The 24,219-nt window shown below is 30.0% G+C and overlaps 2 protein-coding genes across 2 annotated transcripts in view; one reads left to right on the top strand and one right to left on the bottom strand.

The window, feature by feature from the left end:
- The window catches only part of TRIADDRAFT_12560 (uncharacterized protein), a gene marked incomplete at both ends in the record, with an annotated part of 11,218 nt that extends 1,885 nt beyond the window's left edge, over window positions 1-9,333 (top strand). The window contains 2 exons of the mRNA XM_002112912.1: window positions 2,148-2,219; window positions 8,400-9,333. Coding sequence (XP_002112948.1) covers window positions 2,148-2,219; window positions 8,400-9,333 — 1,006 coding nt within the window. The remainder of the gene's footprint in view (window positions 1-2,147; window positions 2,220-8,399) is intronic.
- A 2,028-nt stretch (window positions 9,334-11,361) lies between these two features.
- On the bottom strand, window positions 11,362-22,340 carry TRIADDRAFT_56593 (uncharacterized protein; the record flags this gene model as incomplete). Its single annotated transcript, XM_002112468.1, has 34 exons — window positions 11,362-11,463; window positions 11,971-12,018; window positions 12,172-12,224; window positions 12,318-12,372; window positions 12,819-13,015; window positions 13,402-13,466; window positions 14,949-14,971; window positions 15,078-15,105; window positions 15,300-15,338; window positions 15,507-15,592; window positions 15,764-15,874; window positions 16,042-16,209; window positions 16,342-16,394; window positions 16,488-16,566; window positions 16,694-16,741; window positions 17,127-17,218; window positions 17,348-17,372; window positions 17,509-17,558; window positions 17,787-17,898; window positions 18,119-18,151; window positions 18,223-18,345; window positions 18,439-18,478; window positions 18,627-18,718; window positions 19,258-19,331; window positions 19,429-19,496; window positions 19,636-19,690; window positions 19,787-19,918; window positions 20,047-20,131; window positions 20,219-20,303; window positions 20,430-20,503; window positions 20,624-20,681; window positions 21,288-21,372; window positions 21,488-21,563; window positions 21,972-22,340. The coding sequence occupies 34 exons, from the start codon at window positions 22,338-22,340 to the stop codon at window positions 11,362-11,364; spliced, it is 2,883 nt and encodes a 960-aa protein (XP_002112504.1).
- Between the last annotated feature and the right edge of the window lie 1,879 nt (window positions 22,341-24,219).

Here is a 24,219-nt window from a genome sequence, read left to right as displayed (position 1 = left end):
AATTTATCAAAGCTGCAGTTGTTGTGAGTAATTATTACTGTTTCTGATAAACTAGAAGACAAATCATTGTTTTAGTAAAATCTCTTTGGTAATATTAAAAATTTTTCCAATTAGATACTTAAGATCAAATAAAATCCAATCCATACAACCATATGCCTTCTCCGGCCTGAAAAATATTACCGAAATGTGAGAATATTATTTTTAATTGCATATATATATAGAAAATAACCCAGACTTTAGTTATTTTGATTCAGATTTGCATTCATAGGTTCGTACGAATAGTTATAGATTCGCAGTCTATATATATTGCATATATTGTAGATATTAGCTGGTGTTTTAGAAACTGCCGTATCTAAAATATGTTTTGTTATTAAAATATGTTAGTTTATATTCTTTTTACAAAAGAATAAATCGAAAAATATTAGTACCTGATAATTTCTATGAAGTGCCATAGATTAGCTTTACAAATGAAACCTTTTCCTTAAATTTTGTAAATTTTCTAATTGAAAGTGTGATTATTGTTCAGCTGTATAAGTTAGCATTCAGTAGTGTTTTTAGAAATTGTGCTATTTGTGTTAGTTAAGAGATTTGCTAAATTTTAATAACTCAAATTTCGATTTTTTGGATTGCGAGCCTAAGAGATTGTAAACCCCAAACAGTACATTTTTATGGCATCCTAGTAAATATTTCAATTACCAATATAAAACTTCTCATGTTTCTCAACATTTTTGTTTTGTTACAACGTGTAGTTGGCTTGATGGAAATCTTTTTCACTATCTAACAGATCTTTCTCTAGATACTTTTAAATCTTTACAACACTAGTAAGTAGAATATAAGCACTTGGAGGCATTTTACGAAAAAGCTAAATTTCGTAACACACACCCTTCTAAAAGATGTAGACTATATATTGGTAAAAGAAATAATATTTTTCTTGATTTATGATATAATAGCGGATTATCCAAAAATAAAATACGAAAAGTCAATATGGCCTGTTCATCTAATATTACCTACAACATTTCCAAAATGTGAGTTACAATTATTAACATTGAACTATCCTAGATGTCACAATGCAACAAAAAATCCTGTATCGTACATATCGTAAAGTATTTTATCCAATCTGTTTCCGTATTAATTCAATAATTAATTTATAATAAACCGGTTGTTTGAAAACTCGAAAAATCTTATTTGTGCAGAGGAAGAAAGCATTGAATATTAATTTATTCTCATAACTATATTATAATTTATCATCTTATGGTAGCCATTTATATTTACGTCACTCTATTTTACTAATTGTTTTTCATACAATATAATATAGCCAACTACCGAAAGATATAGAATTTATATCTGAAATGCATTTGATTTAAATTATTAACTTAGGGAACTTTCCAATAATTTAATCCATACGTTTAAAGTATTTGGATGTTTTCAACACTTGAAAAAAATGTAATTCGACTTATATTATAAAATACAAGTAGATAAAACAAACAGAAAATTGATTACATTACAGTCGTGATCAGCCAAGAAGTGAATTTCCATATACTTTATTTTCTAACTGTTTTAAAATGCAATCGAAATATTACAGTAATACAACGACTAAAATCTTTTTAGCAATATCTCTAGCAACAAATTAATTAGTGCCTCCAGTCTTTCTTTCCAAAATCTTCCTGCCATTTCTTCTATGTAAGTTAATACTTTGCATAAGTGAACTCAAGTGAACTCTTGTGAGATATACGTGCATCATAATGTAAAAATCGGAATGCTACCAAGTGTCCTCTCACTAGCTCTTAAGGCTTACAAACTTGAATAAGCTATTGTAGATTACATCAAGTAATACTCAGAATACGATAAATCCATGCAATGATTCTTTAAGTTGTATAATTTAATCCAAATGAGATAGAGACGCTACCATATCTATCTTTCTAAAGCATTTATATAGATGTAATCACTTAAATGTTGATAATCTTAATGTTTAGCGATGTTAGCATGAACAGAATCACTAGGCTCACAACCGAACTTTTTCCATCATTTCAAAATTTCACGATGCTCTCTACGTTGTATGTATTTCGTCTTGGTGTAATTATAGTAGAGCAGTAATAGAATAAATTTTACTCATTCACATAACATCTTTCTTTTCTTTTGAATTATAGCAATATAAATGACAACCGACTAGAGTATATTAAGCCGAATACATTTAATTCAACAATTAACTTGAAGGAACTGTAAGAAACGATAGATTAGCAAGACTACGGAATAGACTATCAGTATTGCGACGATAATTCATAAATTATCTTCTTATTGCCAGTGTCATTACTGCTTTCGTAAATTAATCAACTGTAGCAATTATTTTAGTCCAATCAATTAAACTTCTAAATTATTAAGTGCATATGCAAACCGTTCCGTAATCAAAATAATATTAACAATATTAAAATACAATTATCACCAACATATCGACAAATCTCCAAATATCATGTTTTTTCATAAGGAATATTCGAAACAATCGAATCGATACTCTGGACTTTATTCAGCCACTGCATAAACTGAATATATTGTAAGTCAAATGAATATTCTCCTAATTGAAGTAATGAAATACGTACCGGTAATGAGCTAAGCGAAACTAAAATTATCTGATTTAACTAGATTATTACATAAATATAGAACTGTATCTTGATGAATAGGTGCTTATGATAAAATTCATTTCGTATTCAGAATTTAAATTTAAATTCCTTAACTTTATATCTTACTTAGGTATGCCTCCAACAATCGAATTAGAGATCTGAAAAATAGCTATTTTAATAATTCTTGCAAAATCGTCATATTGTAAGAATTGAAAAAATTTAAACCAAATCAAACATTGAAGAGCGCATAATCGTTATTAAGGCATTGTACATACCATGTGTAATCTATTACAAGGCACCTGAGTTTCAATCTAATAGAAATTCTTGAAGATAGCTTATTTAGCGAATGCTCGAGTTTAAAACACTTGTGAGTGGCTATAACATTGATGATTCTACAATTGCCAGCATACTTCAGATACATCGATAATATAATGTGTATATTTATAGCAGCAAATCGTTCCTGTATCCTTCTTTATAAATCTAATTCATTTATTAATTTACTATTAGAAAATTGGATCATAACAAAATATCAATGGTTGCAAGTCAGGCATTCATCAAATTATCACAATTATCTTCACTGTATACAAATTATTTTTTAAGACCTAGCGTAGAGGACGTCGAGACCAAACAAGCAATTTAATAATATTTTAATGTTTCAGTGATATCAGCTTTAACCAAATCATTTCCTTGAATGGAACACTTTCTACGGATTTAGAGAATTTAAGGTTTTTGTAAGTCATTGTTTTAACATGTTACCAGTTTTCGTAGTTTCCTTTCCATACCGTTTACAAAGTTTCCGGTAGAGAATCTTTACGTATACAAAGCCTTACTGTTATAAATTGATAGTCCAACCATAACATATATGAATGCTAATATTAATAACTACAATCTCGACTTTCATCTACTTGTCTGTACATATAAATTGATATCTTAGAAATTGCCGTGGAAATCGAATTTCTACTATAGCTGAGGCGCCATTTAAAAATTTAACTAAACTCCAATCTATGTATGCTAATTCATATTCTATTACAATATTATATAATTGCATTTAATCCATTACTTAAATCTAAATAACTCTTTAATTAACGTTGGCTTGATTATTAAATTATAGATATTTAGATGAAAACAGAATAACAGAGATTTCCAACGACAGTTTTGTAACATTATTAAATTTACAGTTACTGTAAGTGAATAAATAGACTATGTATAAAGTAGGCAGAAGCAGATAAAAGCAAGATAACACTCTCGCTATCCCATTCATTTTCTGATATCTTACCGATATCTTGGTCTTTGTATATTCTCTTTATAATATTAGGTCATTGAACCGCAATAAACTTACCAGTTTAAACTGCATCTCAATTTATCTAACTATTATAGATTTGTAAGTATTATTATAATACTTAATCATGCCAATCTATCCAAATACATTTAATTGCAGATTAGCAATTCATATTGATAATATCTTAAAAAGGTGTACAAATATTCATTGCTAAAGATTTGGAATCTATGAGTATATAATATAAACACAAATTTTATTTATCATGGCGCTTATCTTGATTCAATAACGCGATATTGTAACCACGACACTAAACTAATTCTGCAAAATACTAAATTGCTGGTGTGCTTGATACGTAGACATAGGCGTAGATATGCAGTATTATATCATATAGTTGTAATGCGGCACTAGAAACTGACATATGTCAACAGATATTACACGTATCTATTTAATTCATTCTGTTAAATTTAGGAGGATAAACAATAATAACATCTCCTACATTGCACAAAATTGTGAAAGATTATTTGGAAATATCAATCATAAATTGTAAGTAAATTTTATCAGTAAATCAACAGTCAACAACGTACCAAAGAACTCCCAATATTACAGCATTTATTCATCCAGCAATAAGTTAGAATCAAAAATTTACAAACAGCTTCATAACAAGAGCTACGTTAAAGCGATTCCTAAATTTTCTATATTCTCTGGGATCTATTAAATAATTAATTACACACAAAGAACTTAGACGTCTTTGCTTCTACGTTAAACGACTAGAGAATTAATTTTATTCAATTGTATACTAGGTTTATATACGGTACACTTCGGCAGCATCTAATAACAATACTTTATCTTAATATTTCAACGGTAAAGTTTCACTTAATTTATCAACCAAATTAGTACAGCCATATTAATAGTCATGGACATCTAGCGACTAATTCCAGATAACTTTGTTATAAATCTAAAATTGCAACAATGAAAAAAGGGAACTATGACGAAAACTAATTGCTACATGTCTACTACTAAGCTTGTTCTCCCTGATATCTATCTACAGCACGACTACAAGTGCTGACGATCTCCTATCGCCAGTATATAAAAATTCTTACTGCAGCACACCACCCAGTTTTAATTTACTGTAACAAGTTATAACAATAGTGATTGCTACCATTAGTAATCCATTCTAATCACCATATAGAAATGTTAATTTACTAAATTTAGTCATCCAGTTTTTTACGGTAGTTTGTATTGTGACGGTACTGTACTAATTAGGATCCACAAGCTTACTACGGGATGTAGTAGAACATTATATAGATATTTTAAGCCATAGAATTGATCTTGATCCACGCGCAGTTAGATCCTATGTTTCTTTATTAGTAATTAGTATGGTATTCAAGAACTTAACTCGTACCAGAACAAGACATTCACAGTTAAACGTCCTTCCAACATATTTCAGACTTTACATTTTATATTCCCTCGTAACATGGTGTGTAATTTTAGCAAGAATTTTTACTTGCTGACTTTGTATATGTATTAATTCTATTTGAAGGATTTACTTCAAGTAATTTTTATATTCATTAAAAGGGATATAAGTTATAATAATCTTATATCAAATGGGATTGAATTATACGATCAAATCTTGATTAAATTATCAAGTAAACTGACAAATTTGTAAGTATCCGGCTGACAATCAATATTGAATACTTAATCAACACATCATTTTAGTCTAATTAATTAAAGGAATAGTTTTTGCATATTGAGAAAACTCAATTGTCTTAGTTAAACCTTGCATTTTAGTATTATTTAGCTTAATATTTTACTATTGCATACCATTGCAGGCTGTTAGCCGGTAATAACATTACAGCAATACCGCAATCCTATTTCAAGAGGAATCCCAGTCTTAGAGGAATGTAAGTGTTGCTCTTAGCGTCAAATTTGTACAAATTGTACACATTAAGGTTAGAATATTATATAAATACACAATCTATGAATCTTTAATGTTTAAATAGCATTGGACTCATAACTTATTACATTAATGTACATGAATCTATAGTTCATTAGGCAATAACAATATGTCTCTATCGGCCATTAAACAAGCTATTCGAGGTTTTTATAAGATGGAATCTTGTGTATCAGACTCACCTACTATCAATACATGCTATAGTTATTCTATGTGAGTAAATGCTGATATCGTCCATTAAGTCCTAATAAATAATTGCTCAAAGTATGAACTTGAAGATGGCTTGCATTATTATAAGTAGCTAAACTTTTGTCATAAATCTTGATATTTTATTGTATATTAACCGATTAGTGACCTAAGCAACACTAATCTTCGTGAAGTCCCACCAGAAGAATTTATTCATTTAAATAACAATTTAAAAATTCTGTAAGTTATGTAGTTAGAATCCTTTAATCATTAATAAAGTGTTCAAATATGAAACGGTAAATTACATTTTATTTAATATCGTTCGTATAACTCATAAATCAGGTAAGATATGACATACTTAAACCAATATTAATGAGTTATTTCACTATTTTAAACAGACGACTGTTATAATCTATTGATAATACAGTTAACTATCCAATCTACGAAATATTTGCGCGGTGCAGTTAATGCAAAACCATAATATCGGTGTAGGCATGAGTCTTTCATAATACTTCCAGTTAATCAAATTATTGCAATTTATTTAGAATACTTGTGAATCAACTAGGATAACTTGATTATACTTTTCATTACATTCACGTTGAGCAAGAGAAGCTAATCATAGTTAAAAATGATTTTCCTATTTATTAGACAAACACTTAGCTGCATTTAAGATGTAACCGACAATAAAGCTAAGATCAAGCTATCACGGGGATTGTTCACAGTATCTCATATCTTGTCTTTCATTTGATAGTGTAACTTGAAATATTTACGGAAAACTATAAATAGCTTTCAAATTGTGAAAAACTAACCATAAATGTAGTTAATGTGCATAGAATGGAATATAGTCACTGTAACAGCTAATGCAGAAGAGATCACTAGCTGAAAGGCAGGAAAGATCTCAACGAAAGTTCGTCATGATGGAACACACATGTTTATATTCTTCTCTCCATGCATGTACTTCTACTTGTATAAATCATGATTCATCTAACATTAATATTAAAAATCAAGTAATCAAAATTAAGTTTGTCGTTTACCTTTTGAACCATAATGTTACTATTAATTTTAGGCTAATGATAGCATCACTAGCAGTTTAAAGAAACTATTATCATTGCTATTGCTATTTGTGACTAATTTGATTAACATTATAGGAGCCTAAATCACAATTCTATTGAAATCGTCGATGTCTCTACAATTTTTCGAGATAATGATTATAATTTACAGGAACTGTAAGTCATTTTATAAGTAGCAGTCTTGAAAATTGACAGCTTTAATTGTTAAATTTATTTATGATTTAAAATTATGTATTTGATCAGGAAAATCATATTAATCTATATTCATGTCTCTTATTATCCAATTAATAAGAATGTTATAAATATATATTTAGAAACCTGGCTGATAATGCATTAAGGACAATTACCAATAGTAACAATGTCTACTTCGATGCATTAAGGATACTGTAAGCGTGGCTTATGCTATTAAAGTGTCTTCTTTAGAATGAAATATTCAACTATAATACCACATGCACATGTACAGTTAGACGGATACAACTATATATACGATTGCATAATAAAAAATATGCCCAGTTATGCAAGAACAAGCTTTTAATACTTTAATCATTTTTCGTACTAATGCTAATTTTCATTGGCAGGAATGTAGCACATAATAAATTGTCTATTATTTGCGGAAGAGCTCCTATTTTACATTTTGCCCCCAATTTATTACAACTGTAAGTATTTATCACATATTATCTATTCTTACCTACATTTTAATATGCCATTAATAATATTTAATTTCGCCTATGTTAATTTACTTGTAGATATTTAGATTTCAATAACGTAAGAATTTTAACAAACCGTTGCTTGAGGGTACTTTCCAAATTGCAACTATTGTGAGTACCACAGATCGAAAAGATGTCACAGTAAAAATATCTCTAAAACGATGAAATAAACTGCATACATGAAAAAACAATATATTAAATGTAGCGAAAACAAGATATTTACGTCTTTTAAGTTTATGGTGTTTACGAATAATAGAATCCTAGTAAAAATTATATTCTTCTCTTAGATCGATAAAATCAAATCCAATGGCAACTATAACAGAAAGCTCATTTTATGGTTCATCTGCACTATCAGCAATGTAAATATAATGTTGTCGGTTATATTATTCTTTTCAATTAAAATTAGCCGAATTAATTATTCAGTAGTAGGATATTATTAAGATAGTATTAACCGTATAACTTCGAACGGGTGCTGTTTGCAAACTATAATCCTGTTCTTAAAATTGATATTGGTGTAATCCATGATTTCTTAAATATTATCAGAATGTTTATCTTCTTATTTATTTCTCTTATGTCAATAAATGTTATTAGAGCGTCAACAAGGCCATATTTATGCTGTATAGTTCCAGCTAAAATTACAACCTGCTCACCTGTTCCTGATTTGGATTCAGCATCTAGTTGTGAAAATATTCTCGTTCATACATCATTAAAATTGTCTGTCTGGATTATGGCTATTGCAGCTTTCATAGGGAATATCCTTGTCATTGTAACAAATCGCTCTAACAAAATGAAAAAAACGAGCAAGTCTACCGAACTCGTCTTTAACAGCCTGGCTCTTTCTGACTTTTTAATGTCAACATATCTTATCATTATTGGTGTTAATGATCAAATTTATAACGATCGTTACGCTCAATATGCTGAAGAATGGCTTAAGAGTCCAGCGTGTATTATTGCATCATTTTTAATAAGTACATCTAGTATGATGTCAGTTATTATGATGCTGCTAATAAGCATAGATCGCTATAGTATCACAGTTAATCCATTTACAGCATCACATGTAAGGTTCAAGCGTACTAAAATTGCATTAGGATTGGGTTGGTCGGTTACTTGTATCTATGTTGCTATACCAGTAATTATGAGTATTAATCAACCAGCAGATTTACGCTTATATCAATTCAGTTTCATCTGCTCTCCTAGTAATTTAAGCCATCGTTTTTATGCAACCTGGACCCTTTCATTTGTTTTAATACAACTTATTTCATGGATCATAACATTAGTAATTTACGTATTGTTACTTAGAGAGGTCAGTAAAACAAGGCGTTCAATTCGTAGCAATGCACAATCTCGTAATGGTACGATTGCTATCCGTCTATCACTTATTTTAGTTACTGATTTAGCTGCATGGTTACCAATTTATGTCATATCTGCTTTAGGAATCATTCAAGGTAGTATAAACGTTTTTATATTACAATTTGCGGTCATCTTGGCTATTCCTTTAAATTCTGCTATCAATCCATATATTTATATAGCTACTGGAACTGCAAGTTTCAATAGATTGGTTGCATTTATTAGTAAGAAAATGTCATCATCATCATCATTCGAATATACATCGACAACTAACATTAATTTGAGCTCTGCCCGGAACCAAACAATCATTCATGGAATTGGATCTTCATCTAATAATAGTATACCGCATCAAGAACCTATTAATGGTGATGATAGTAATCGTGATAAAACCAATAATGTCGAGCATCAAAATGATTCTGCTACTATAATTAATGCTAACGATAAGGCAAATGATGTCAACAATAAATCAATTAGTTATGACAAGCCTGAAGATAGAACTGTTAATGCATCAGATATTTCATTAAAATCAACAGCGCAGCTAAGACAAGCCACCTCTTCACTACTTTCAAATGAAAATAATAACATAGATATTCCAAATAATAAGAATATCGCAATGTCAACAATTAATTCTGAAAGTATAATTCTTCATCGCCGTCATCGAAGCTTAGACGATGATAGAATCTTTAAAATCGGAATCAAATTCATAAATGCAGAATTCAATAAACATAATAGTCTACACCGTAAATTTAGAGATGCTGAAAGAAAATTATTAGTCAGCAAAATTTGTACAAACTGTTAGCTACGCAACAGTGAAAATAATTTGAGCCAAGCGTTCATCGGAATAATTCAGCCGACGGATGATGAATATTTGGATGTACAAGATTATAGTAACCTTCAGTTATCTGATATTGGCATTGAAAATCCTAATTTTGAGGACGAATTTTATTCGTGTCATGCTAGACCTGCATTAACTAAACCCATGTTCAACATGAAAAGATGCAATTCTTGGTAACTGTTTGGTAATTTAAAATATTAACATAACACCATACATGAATAATATTTTCCAGAAGAAACAGAAAATTCTTTAAAAAATGGTAAAACGGATTTCTTATATAAACGCCTTTTGGATACATCATACCTATTATCATCCACATTATAAGACTTTCGCGAGTTAAGCATCGATGCCAATACAAAAATAATCGTAATACATAGTTATTCTGAAACTGTCAAATCCTTAATGTTGTTAAATACGCTTCTATTGCACTTTACCACGACCATAGTATTACATTTAATATTTTTATGACCTCTGTTCATTCAAATACTATACCTATTGCTCCGTAATCATGTTTAGTAATCGTATTACTTCACATTCGGTAGAAAATATAAATATTGATATAATTCGTAAGCGCATAATTTTCGACATAAACAAAACGTCTTCAGATAGATTTCAGGAACAGTATCGATTAGGCTGGTCAACTTATTTCGGTAGGAAATATAAATATTTGATACAGTCCTTAAGCGCATTATAGCACAAACACAACGTTTTCTGGTAGATCTCATGCATAATATTCATTAGACTTGTCAACGTATTTCATTGATTATATTTTAATAATATTCGATAGCATCGACCTCCTTGTAATCGTAGCTAGTAGAATGTTATCATCTCATCAAAGGTTAGGTAAGATGTATTAAATCATCATTTGCAATCTTTGACGGTTTATCACTTTCTTTGCGCTTATTAAAGATTGATTTCGGAGGTAAATGCATGTGCTACATTGAAATAATGAGATAATTTGAAATAAGATTTGAACGGCATTTTAGGAGGATTTGCTAGTTAATACTAAATAGGATCATAGATTCCTCTTGTTGTAAATGTACTCAACCTAACCAATGTATAACATAAATTCTGTGTAGCAGAACGTTATATCACTTAGTAGTGTATAGAATTTATCACTTTATTTCATAAAAAATGTAATATAACTTTCAAATGTCAACATGAAATCCTAGACTAACATGGAAAGTATCAAACAAAAATCGTAAACACTACGATACAAACAATCTGGCTCGCGAATTAAGTCTGCCTTTTTACGAAAAGGCTATAATGAAAATACGTTAAAAATTTACGTCAGTATCACTTTACATTACGAATATCCTTATATGTAATGCATAGACGAAGTGAAATCTTTGATTGAGATGAAATAAGACGTCATAGTCCCGAAGAAGCTTGCTTCTTCGGCTGCAATTTCTGAATGACTTCATTAGACTTGATTTCAGGAAATAATGCGAAAACAAATGTCTCTAACAGTGACTATCAAAGAGAAAGAAGAGCGAAAACTATTTAAATTCAAGTTGAGATGTTGTCAAATGGCACAATTTAATTTTTTTTTAAAACGAATTAAAAGTGTAGTATCATGGAATCTGTGAAAGAATGATTTACAGCACTATAGAAGTAAAGGTGTAGCAAAGGGTCCTAGTTGAAATTCATAGAAAGACTGAAAAATTTTCGATATGAAGAGTATATGCATAACAATATGGCCTACGGTTAAAGGTGTAATAAATAATCCGAGTTGAAATTCATAGATAAACTACAATGCTTTCGATGTAGCGGGTAAATGTTTAATGATATGATCTGCAGTATTAAGAAGATAAAGGTATAGCAAACAGTTCTAGTTGAAATCATGTTAAAGACTAAAAAACTTTCGTCCTATTTATAAGCTATATTTTAAATAAAATTGCTAACATTCCTTGTTCGCTACGTTATCTAGAACTGATCATAGTACTTTATTGCATTAGGCAATATTTGTCGAGTACTTACGTAATACATGTGTTTATTTGTTCGTATATCTTGTAAAGATTCAAATAACTGTAGAAAAATAAGACAAAAGTTAAAGATGATCAAAATAAATGTTATCACCTTTTTTCGTCTAGTTAAGCCTAATCTTTTTGCCACTTGACATAAAATATCGACAAATAATTTATAATATTTACTTCTGCAAGAGTACCAGGACGATCTTACCTGCTCTGCTCCTAGCTTACTGTTATGTTGCCCGAATAAGTTAACTATCACATCTAACATTGAAGCGAATATATTTAAAATACGATCTTACTACATTGTTATATCAATGCAACATCTTTATAATGTAAACAGCATAAATGACGTACCGGGAATATTTTTCATAAGCTTCTGTTCAGCTAATCTTCTGGTTTTTAATCTTTCCTGAAAATAAAAATTTTGGCTTTGATATAAAATCAAACCTTAGAATTGATTAATGCGCAAAGCGCAACGTTAAACTAAGCCCTTAAAGTAGCTAAAATAGAAGAGAATAAATTTAAACTGCTTAGTCTGATATTATTTTTTAATTAATTGGTGTTAGATAATTGCTTTTTTGTGACAGCATACACTGTACCTACACCTCAAAATAACACATCTTATTAATAAAAGTAGAATATCAATTAGTACATATAGAAACGTAATTTTCGACCTTGGTCGTCACCAATTACATATTATCTAAGCGTAAGAATACCTAATTTTGCTAGTAATCACAGTGATAAGCCAATTCGAATTAAATATACGGTAAAGTTCGTGATAATAAAGACGAGATTCCAAAATTGCAAAGTAAGCAACTATCGTAAGTAACAAAAGGATTACAAGCAAACAGATACCTCTTCTGTCCTAACTTTAGGTGTTGGTGTTGTACTATCTGACATTTTAAAGAAGGTCTCACGAAAAGTTTGTAAATAAAACAATGACATTTCTTCTCCCGCCATCCAATTAACAATATCTCGCAGCTGTCTATTAATTGTGCCACCAAAAGTCAACTGAACAAACGCCATCAACGTTCTTCTCAACCATTTAAATGCTATGAATAAGCCGAATATGATGAAAATACAAGCATGTATCAAGAAAATGAGTATAATAAACAGATTCAATTTATAATAAATTAACACCTTCAAATATATTCAAGACTACTTATGATTAATTCTGAACGACTAGTTTTAATCTTATGCAATACAATAAGCCTACAACAATCAATCATTTCTATTAAATAACACCATGAATGGGTAAATTTTTCGGTGATGTTAAATATCTTATATACAGTCTGTTTTAAGGCGAATAAATTAGCCGATTATGTAAATAGAATCCGCATTACCGTACTAAAACTAGAGCTAATTAATACAAACATAATACTGTTTGTGAATCACATAAATAGAGGATAACTTGCATCATTATCAGAAACGAACTTACCTCCATGAAGTTGAAAAATTTCATTAATAAGCTTTAAAGTAGGTTCTACTATAGAATCTTTTCGGCTAATCCAAAAAATACACATTAAGTTAAATTCTGCATTTGTATACTAATTGAGATATTCATAGTAAATTTTGGCGTAAATAAATCAAACTCTGGTATCTATTCTGTAAGCTATTACTTGTATTAAAGATAATTTAGCAGCAAGCTAGCATTACGGTAAGAGCAGAGATGATTGAACCTTGGTATTTCTTCCAAGAATAAATAATTTGTCCAATTGTATCAGAGCATCATTATGCGGATTTAATGCATTTCAATATAACTGTCCTTTCGTGAGGGTGGTTTATAATTACAACTTATACAATTTACTACTTTATCGTAATATCATAAATTATTTCCATCATAGAATCACATACAATACAATCATATTTATGCACTATGCTATCGCATATTGTCAGTATTGTAATCGGTTGTCTTCCACCCTGCAATGGTTTTCGGGTTTAAAAAGCTGTCTTGCCAGAAATAGCGTATATGATCAATTACAGAATACGAGTATACCAAAAACGAAATTATGCTAGATTATAACTAGAGATTGAGTACTATTGACCGAGTGTAATGTAACTTAGTATTGTGATTGTAGACTGTTAGCCATGTGTAGTATAATGTACGGTAGATATTTATCCTAAGAGATATTTGGTAGCTGTAACTATAGACTGTAGTGGTAGAGACTCTATGCTAGAGTACAGATGACTATATACAGTAAGCTGTTGAGTTACTAATATGGCTATAGGTAAAAATAGAACTGTAAATCATATATTAGTATATGGTTAATTCATTGTACTTTGGCTGGTGTGAATAATGTCTATGTAAGTACTTTGGTCGTATCCATATTGGATTAATGATGGTCCGCAGTAGAATAGTCTTACTAAGAATAATTTAACTATGTGTAAAATAAGGTAAAAGGTTGCCATGCGGATTGTAGCTGCGAATGCTACGGAAAGTATGAAAGCATGCAACTTTAGATTATTCTGTTAGTTCGTTCTAGAAGTCTTCAGTAGTAGTATTCGGCTAAAGTAGAGCTGTGTGTAGTTAATCTTTGTATAAGATTGAATAAAGCCCTTATTTTTCTAAAATTTGGAACTTCGTGATTGGTATATATCACACCGAGTAAGGCAGACAGATTTTTAAGGCTGTGATTTCAAATGTAGTTACTGTAAGCTTCGTGTAACCTGGTTAAGATATCCTATTAATATCCTTGAAGTGTACTTGTATTAATGCGATTGTTTACAAATAGAATACGGCAATGCAATGGCAGCGCTAGGCTTCATAATCGACTGTTAATGGACCGGAGCAATTGCTTTTACAAATATTAACAAAAACGGCCTAAGCTACGTAGGAAGTTGAAGACTAAATATGTTTTTATATATCAATATTTAGACTAAATCCACTTTTAATCTGAAATTTGGAGGTGCGAATTACAGGGTCTACTACTTATTATAGACTCTGCAGATCGATGGTGCAATTAAATTATGGAATTACAGACTTACTTTTCGTCATCAAATTCATTGGCCTGCATAAAAAAAGTAGAATGCATGAATTTGTTGCCATGTATACCGTCTTTACAATATTAACACATGAGTTTACTATTTCTAACAATAAAACAAAAACCAACTTACATCATCATCATCTTCCGGATTTATATTACTGATAAATAGAAATAAAATGTTTATTGAATTCAAAAATTTAAAATTGATATTATAAAATTCTAATAAGTAGATGTAAACATCGAATATAACCGTGAAGTCAGCGAAAAAAATCTTTATTCTATCACTTATACTGCGGTGTATGTCAGTATTTTAATGTTATTTATCGATGACGATCGGTAACAATAACCTTACCTTCCTCGACGCTGTGACATTCTATCCCGAATTTGATGGCTAATCGATAACACCGTTACAAATAAGATTTCGTCATTAGTACGTTAATAATAGGCTGATCCATTTTTAGCATACGATATTATTTTCTGTATAATTTGTTATCGTAGCGTAAAAGCATTTATATTTTAATTAACTGGGCAGAATAATCTATAAAGAGAGTTACAATACCATTGTTTAACAATATAATCAGGACTTGGGCAGAGAAACAAATACAAAACGTCAGATTGACATAATTTTTCGTGCAGAATTAATCCCTATCATGATCATGCATGTCATGCATATCGAAATATTAAAAAATAACAATGTTAGAAAATCATTCAATAATCCCATCTTCCAAATTAAATGATTTAGTAATTCACTAGATCTGTCACTATAAATTATCGTAGTCAGTATTTACCTCAGAATCATATCAGATTTACACTTACTTGCAAATAATTTTCTAGCAAACCTTTAATTCTATCTAATGTCGTTTGAGCTATACTCTTGGTCCATTTCTTAGAAAGGATAGGAAAATTTTTTCGTAACCAAGGATAGCACTATCAATATTTCACACATACAACAAATAAATTTGTATATTTCATTTACTGAATTTTTCAGTAAATTAAGTCAATGGACTAAATCTAAAGTCTAATTTCTTCAGATATCACACCAGTCATTCTAATTCTTATTGATCGTATCTAGCTTTTCTAATTTTCATTCATACATCAGTTAGCGTATGATGCAGTTCTTGAAATTCATTTAGAGTTCTTGTAACCGCCCAGCAATCCGATATAGTACGAGTTTCTTTATCATTTGAATCTTCTCGTCCACTACTAGCACGCTCCACAAGAATAACATAAACTGGAACATAGCCATCGCCTTCAACAACGACCTATAATTACAAATATTATTTACTACACCGGAATTATTTGCCATCTTTCACAAATTTCACGTCTTGGAATAATTCAGGAATCCATAAATTTACAACAGTCTTTCTATGATCAACTTTAGAAGTATTACTCACATGTGCATTACTAATCGAAGTCCGCCACTGGCCCATTAAATCGCACCATAATTCTAACAATTGCAACATGACACAGGACATAGCAAAAGTTTAATCTAGTCTCGATCTTATATTCAAAATCCAAATTGTTAAAGAAATCAATTTACCGGTTCTTTCAATGTGTGTAGCAAGTTGTTTGCGCTCTAGTTCATATTGATCAAATTCTTTAGCTAACTCTTCTTCTCTCTATGCATAATGTTAATTAAGTGCGACGCCAATAATTAATGTTATAAACGCCGTTGAAAAGAGCCACGAATATTTTCTCTGTAGAGTACTGGTAAAGGGCAACATCTATGTTTTACTGTTAGCTCACCTCCTGATCTTCGAGGCCTAAATTCCGTAAAGAGTTTAGTTCCTCCGCCTAAGTAAAAAATTGCAGAATAAGCAGTAGAGACTTTACTCGTATGAGCCTTTTTATTTCATATCTGTACGTTATTATTGATTAAAATTATGTTCTTTGTATTAATTTATTAGACGTGATGTGCTTATAGCATCCACTATCATTAGCAATGGAAGCACAATTTAGTACTTATAGTGTATTATAATATGTATCAGCCTTAAATCTAAGCTAGAACTAATATTTAAACTATGCTACCATATGGTAACCATAATGCTATAAATCTAAAATTCTCTGACTTAATCAACTTGGGAAATTAGTTGCAATTTAATATCGAAATAATACTAGGTACATTAAACTGAGCTTCAACCAATCTTAATAGTAATGAATATTACTATTTTGTCCTTACGATTTCAGCAATTCTTGTATCCAGATTGTCCAACATCTGAACAACAGAATCGTTTTGTTCCTCAATCACTTCAACACCAACCCTATCAATACCTGAAAATATGAAGATAATCTGGTTATTTTGAGCAGTCAAAATGATACTTTTAAAATTGCGTAGCCTTGAAGTTATATGCTTAAAATCTAAACCACATAAAATCATTGATAGTAATCGATACCACACACCATCTTCATCAAATTCCAGCCAGCCCTATCAAAATATTAATTAAACTCTTGATAAGCTATTAGAAATAGGTCAATTTTTCCAATATTTAATATTTATCTCGGTATTGGTATAGACTTTAGATATCTCTTTCTTAATATTCAAGACGTTGAATTGTACTAACCTGCTGATCTAAATATTCATCTTGCTGTTCGTTAATAGGACTCTGACTTCCTGCAATAATATATTTGTAGCTTCATTAAAATATAAATTACTTTGCAATAGTATTTTGATTATTTAATAATATCATAAAATGCATATTAACATTCTGAGTGTTGCCTTTTGATTTATATAAATTGTGATTTTAGCATCAGTTTATATATCAAATCATTCTAGAGTTCGAAGTAAACTGCATAAAGTTTAATAATTCTTTCAAACCTAATTACGTTTGCAATAACATACCAAATTTTATGCCAGCATTGTCTACAGTAACTTCAGCTTCTGTCACCATACTAACATAAAATTCACTTAGCAAAAAGGATTTATAAAACGTTTCTTCCATGCTGCGATAAATCTACAGATGTGATAATATATTTTTGAAGAGTAACGATATCAGCTTTGTTAGCGTTTACCACCGTACTTTGTTTATCAGTTGATAAAAGCACCGGATTTTCGTAATTTAGTTCTTAATTAAGCCATAAAATAAACTATTTTAAGGTATGGATTTCACTTGATAATTGATATATACTGATGAATCGAGTATATTAACCAATTTATTAGTAACTAAATCCCACCTGTTTTTGTGCAGCAAAGAAAGAATCTGGACCCTATCAATCAAATAATTTTTTATATTTAAGATCAGTGCTTTTCAAAGTAAATGATTTCTTTGTAATCTTACTTTATTTCCAGTCAGAAAAGCTTCCATTCCTCGAATCAGAGTTCGATCAATTCGAACTTGTTTCGAGGCGGCACTGATAATAAATCTCTCGTAAACATCGTTAGCATTCGATAGTAAATCTTTCTAAATTATTTATGAATTATATATATTTATATAGTTAGCCAAACTCAATTTTTTGATCATAAAAATGAAAAAACAAAGTATAATATTTACTACCTGAGATACGTATTTTAAATTTTCAATAGCTAGCCAAGTTCTGTAATTCAAAATAAATAAATTAAGAGTAATAATTAATAGACATCAGGTGTAGATGGATTAAGTTATATAATCTAGACTTCATACATGAACAAGTCATATACGATTGAGTCATTACTTATTATCCATAAATAACAATATTAATTTACTTGAGCATAGGACTACTCGATTCCCATTCCAAGTATTTATTAAAATAAGATCTTGTTACTGGACTGTCCATAATTTGCTTAAATGTAAAAGCCTAAATAAAAATTGAATCTAGATATTTAGATAATTTAGTAATATTTACTTACATAAGGCTAACATCAATGTGAATCAGTCTAACATGTATTAGAGCTTGCATAATAAACATTGCTTAGACAAGACTTCCATTCTTTATCTCACTTGTAACAACCGTCAAAGCTACTAAACTTGATCATATAGTACAGTAATTTTTTCGTCATAAGATACAGATATTTAATCCGCACTTTATATTTACTACAATGAGCTCTCTTCATTTCTATTGATAAAAAAGTAATTTAAACCTACATTGCTTGGAGCTTTGTTTTGATTTGCGGTTCTATGGTCAAAATACCGCAAATCTGGTCCTCCCAAAGAGCATATTCTTCTCTCGCAAACAGACTTGGCGTAGGTGCACTACAATAACGTTAGACTTATTCTTAGCATTTCTTGAAATTTCAAAATACCCTTACTGCATTTGTTAATTAAATCCAGTAGTAGGTATCAAATTCTCGTCAATTCACGAAAATTGATTTAGTAAAAAATCGAACATTTTTTAACCTGCTTTATGTAGCGCTTTAAATTTCGCGATTTCAACATCAGTCCCTTCTTTATATTACCGAGCGTTCGAACATCTGCATTAGAATTTGTGACAGTTTATACACAAAATAGATTGTAAAGTGCCCAAGTAAAAACAACATTATCCTATGGTTTAGGATGAGCAACCATAACCTTCAAGGCCTCCCTTCTTTAAATTCTTGATGACTGCAGACTGCATAATTTCGGCAATTATTTTGTACCTATTCAAGGTATAAACGTTAATGAAATTGTTAAACACTGCCAGTGGGTTTCATTGCCATTAATCTATCTCTCTACAACATACAGGTGAAATATCACAAATATTAATTATATCACGAAAGGTTACAGCACTATTTTAACCTTATTTCCTTTAATGTTTCGATATCGTCACAAATTGTAATTAATTTGATAAAGTCTAGATAAATGAGAATAACAATTTTTAAATACGATAAGCATTCTTGATTTTAATTATTCGATATAGCTTCAATTAAATGTGCTATTACGATTCGACCTTCAAAGCTTTTTGCGTATGCATATCTCTTCTTATGTGTTTCCAACATTTTCTCGCGAGCCTCAATTTGTCGCAGAAATGTTTGATTGAAGTAATCGGGATCGCAGAAATTTTCTGCTATAGGATATAAAACTAAAAAATTTTTCAATAAAACTACTTAGATGCCTTTAAGTAGTCAAATATGAAACAATATTTGACGGATCCTCATTCAGACATCTAGGCTTGATCAGATCCTACATAACTACTTTTTTTCTACTTACCACAACATGCCAAAACTTCGCGTAGTATTAATCTGTAATCATTGCAGCGACAGTCCTTTTCCGGCAGTAATGTTACAATAACAGCCTAATCCAAATCGCAAAATAATTACATCAAAAAATGATCCGAAAGAAAAACAGTATAATAGGTTGGTTTAATTAAATGTAATTATACTTCAGACATATGCCGTAAGTAGTCCAATTCTTCTTGTTTGCTGACTAAACAAGGATGAAGGACGAAAGGAATCATAGGATCCGAGCTGAATATAGTATTTACATTAATTTCGAATTAGAAATAATATTATATTTCCGATAATATTTACCATTACTTTTACATAAAGTAAACTTCAGCTTCCAGCTGCATTAAAACTAATATAGAAGTAAACCTTAGTTTTGATAGTCGAAGTGCTTTAAAATGATCACATAATTTATTGACGATATCAATATAGATCAGTTTAACCTGTAGATAAAATGCAAGTATCGAATGAGATTTAAAGTTATCATTATATTGCCGGGGAGTGTAATTAAATATATAATTAGAACTACGAATTCCGATTCCCAGTAACCCCTTCGTTCTTACCAAATCTAAATTGCCCAGTCTTTCGACGATATTTTCTGTCACTAACCACATTTGTTCCCTAGATTGAATTTTCAAGATCACATTTTTAGGATTTATCAACTATTGAATATATTTTTAATTAGAAAGATAAACTAATCGCTTAAGTACAGCGAGAATAAAAGTAAATCTTAAAATCATTTCAATAGTATGATGCATGTATTGCATTAACTTTCAGCTATATGGCTAGACAGTAGCAATTGACGGATTAATTACTAGTTTAGTACTCATCAGTAGCTTCAAATTTTACTTCTTATTAAAAATTCCTTATAGAAAATTGCAATAATTCATCAATATCTAAGTCTCTACTAACGAATCTAGTGCGATTACTATTAACTACATTGGAGATAAATTAATTAAAATTATGAACTCAATCCAGCAACGAGCATTAAATACTGATATTTATTTTTCAAATTAATGAGTTACTCCAATTCGAAATAATATCAAAACAGAGGGATCCGTATATCACATAAAGTTCTACAGTATTAAAATTCAAAAACATAATACAATATTTATAAGTTGTTGAATTATTCAATTATAAATGATTAGGGAGCATGATTTAATCCCTTCTTAATGCTTATTTTTGATAGAGAATAGTTTTAAAGATACATTACTGCATAAATCTTACGAAATTATGTCGATAAATGCCGCATTATCATTGTTGATGCTTTGATACCAAATCAGGACATAGTCTCGAATCAGATTATCGAATACTAAATGATAAATAAATGCAATTATGGAATTTAGGAATATTTCTCGCACAATTAGAACTTGAAAAATTTTAAGTTATATTAGACTAACCGCTATCGTTAAATTATTTTTACTTACTACTTTGGATCGCTTTATCAACATTAACGGAGACAACGGTTTTATGAGATTGATATGATCGATGCACTGTAAGCTCCTGGTATCAATATCATTACAAATATGCTAATATCACTGTAACAAATAACAGCACCACTGATAATTACTTAAGCTAAATTTTAAATAAGGTGTCAAATTTCAGTCTTCTAACAAAATAGCTTGCAGTAATTTTAGCTAGTAGGAATGATAAATTAGCATTTAATTGAATAAAATTAAGTAATTTTGCAGGAGACAAAGCTGGCAAACATTTTCGTAGCGATTCAGTATGCCCTCAAGCAAAGATCTCGTAATATGAAATGATAAGGTTTATATCGTGCAAACGGAGTTTTAATTGTGTCATGAAGCAATACAGTAATCAAAATCAATCACTTCAAATAATTCAAGAAGCAAGTTACTTAGGATATAGTAAAGAACATAAATATATCGAACTCAAAAGATAACCACTGACCGTCTTTTCCGTTAGAATTTTTTGGACTGCCTGTAACCCTTCAAATTGTTTGAAAGGCCTGTGTTGGCCACTTAATAATACTAGTAAAAATCCAACTGCAAATCCTATGACTACGATAATAAAATTGAGGATCCATACATGGAAACCATAGCTATACGCCAAGAGGCTAACAATTACAGCTGCTACCCAAGGGTAATAGCCATGATGATGATAAGCGGTAAAATAAGGCAATAAAATATCTTTCAGTAGTATCAAATAGCGAATAATTGATCTTGGCAGCCGCATAAAGTTATGATAGACGTAATCTCCGATTGAGTGAAAAACATAACCAATTCCCTCTTGCTTACGATGGGCTGCGAATAGCGACATCTTTATGGCGGCTTGATTTATTCCTCAAAAAAGTGATAGTATTTTAAAGAATTAAATCAATAAATTATAGTGTAGGACTTGGTTATGACCGATCAATTTAGAAATTTACGACAATGTAGGATATCAGTTTCCATTACTAGAAATATCAATGATGCAACGGATGACGATCATTTTATTTTAATTACTTGTATCAGCCTCTAATAGTAGTGAATACTTAACCATATGTTTTGGAGTAGTAAATACACATATTGCTCATACGATTGTATAGGTCTACAGTTAATCACATGATGGCAATAGATGATGCCTTTAGTTTAGCATATGGTCTGTGAAATTAGATGGAACTATTCTTACTAAGTTATTAATATTAAAACTTATCAATAGCTTGGTCTGACCCGGGGACAGCTCTAACTAAAGTAAGTCTGTATACGCTCAAATCTTTAAAAATCGCTATACTAATGGTATATATTAATTAATATGGCAACGAAATACAGACATTGTCGAATCATTTATAATATAATCTGTTTACTAATAAATCGTATAACTATATCAGTATTTTCGGGATGAATAGAGTTTGCAATCCTACAGCTTCAAAACGAATTTTATGATCATCAAACAAATAACCCAGTAAATGAGTAAGATAACAATTTTATTTAAATATATCATTCATTAGTCGCGATAAAATGAACAAAGTTTATACTTTTAGTTATTTATTTATTGTAATACTACATTAGTGTACCAGAAATTTGTAAACCAGTACTAATAAACTAATAATAATAATAAAAATAATTCACTCTCTGTCTAACGCTGCAAGAGCAAGAACACGTATATTGTTAAGCATACAAATGTCAACGTCTATAAATTCTCTAACCTAATTTTGAATTTTTAGGAACTGTAAATATCATCTCAAGAAGAAAATGAAATAGCATTCACTCAATGATTTAAGGTCAACCCATTTTAGGTTATTAAAAATTACGTTAGATTTCTCTTATGTTATTGAATTCCATCCGATGTTCAATTGTTTTAACTTAGCTTTATATTAAATAATTGCACCACATTACATGTTACATGTGATGAAATTTCTTTCTGTATCCTGAAGATGGGGTGTGAACTACAAATTTGCTAATAATTTCTTGAAAGCATTACAGCTTTGCTACAGTAGCTGAGATTTAAAATAAATCTAGCTAAGTTTTAATACCCTCTGCAAATGAAGTTGTATTATAAATATTTTTGCGATATACCTTATGAAAAAATCAACCAAAAACTATGTTGAAATTATAGCGTATCATAAAGTACGAGAACAATGTGATGTAAACATTCAAAAAATTTTGGGGCTGTGTGAAATAAATTATACTGCACGATAGAGAAATTTTTGAACGTGAAATAAGGTATCCAATTTCCCAATATCTTTATAATTGCACTACTATTTCCAAATTAAAATAAATAGCAGGTGTTAAGATTAATTAAGTTTTGTGCATCATTACAAACTCGTTTTTAGCAAGCCACGGGGCGTTAACAGTATTAATAGTAACATAAATGATGGTTATAATGAAATTTTTAAATAGAAATTGAGTAGTTCGTACCTCTGCTAACAAATCATCATGTAATTAATTAAATTTATCTAATATTGCTTACATCTTTTTTTCGTAATAATAACAGCAACATTTCAAAAATTATTTAATACCAATTCGAGATTGTAACAATACTAGTTTCTCCATGGTCAATTTATATTGCTTTCTCAGCCTAATTAATGGCCCATTTTCAAAACCAAACTCTGTATATATATATATATTTCTATATCATGTCTAATAAAAGAACCAAGAGGATTTCTTGTTCAACTTTATATAAAGTCTGGCAATTTGTCAAATATTACATTTCTGCT

The sequence above is a fragment of the Trichoplax adhaerens genome, genomic scaffold (assembly GCF_000150275.1).
Source record: "Trichoplax adhaerens TRIADscaffold_5 genomic scaffold, whole genome shotgun sequence".
Taxonomy (NCBI): Eukaryota; Metazoa; Placozoa; class Uniplacotomia; order Trichoplacea; family Trichoplacidae; genus Trichoplax; species Trichoplax adhaerens.
Note: the sequence above shows the minus strand (reverse complement) of the source record. Positions and strands in the feature narration are given on the sequence as shown.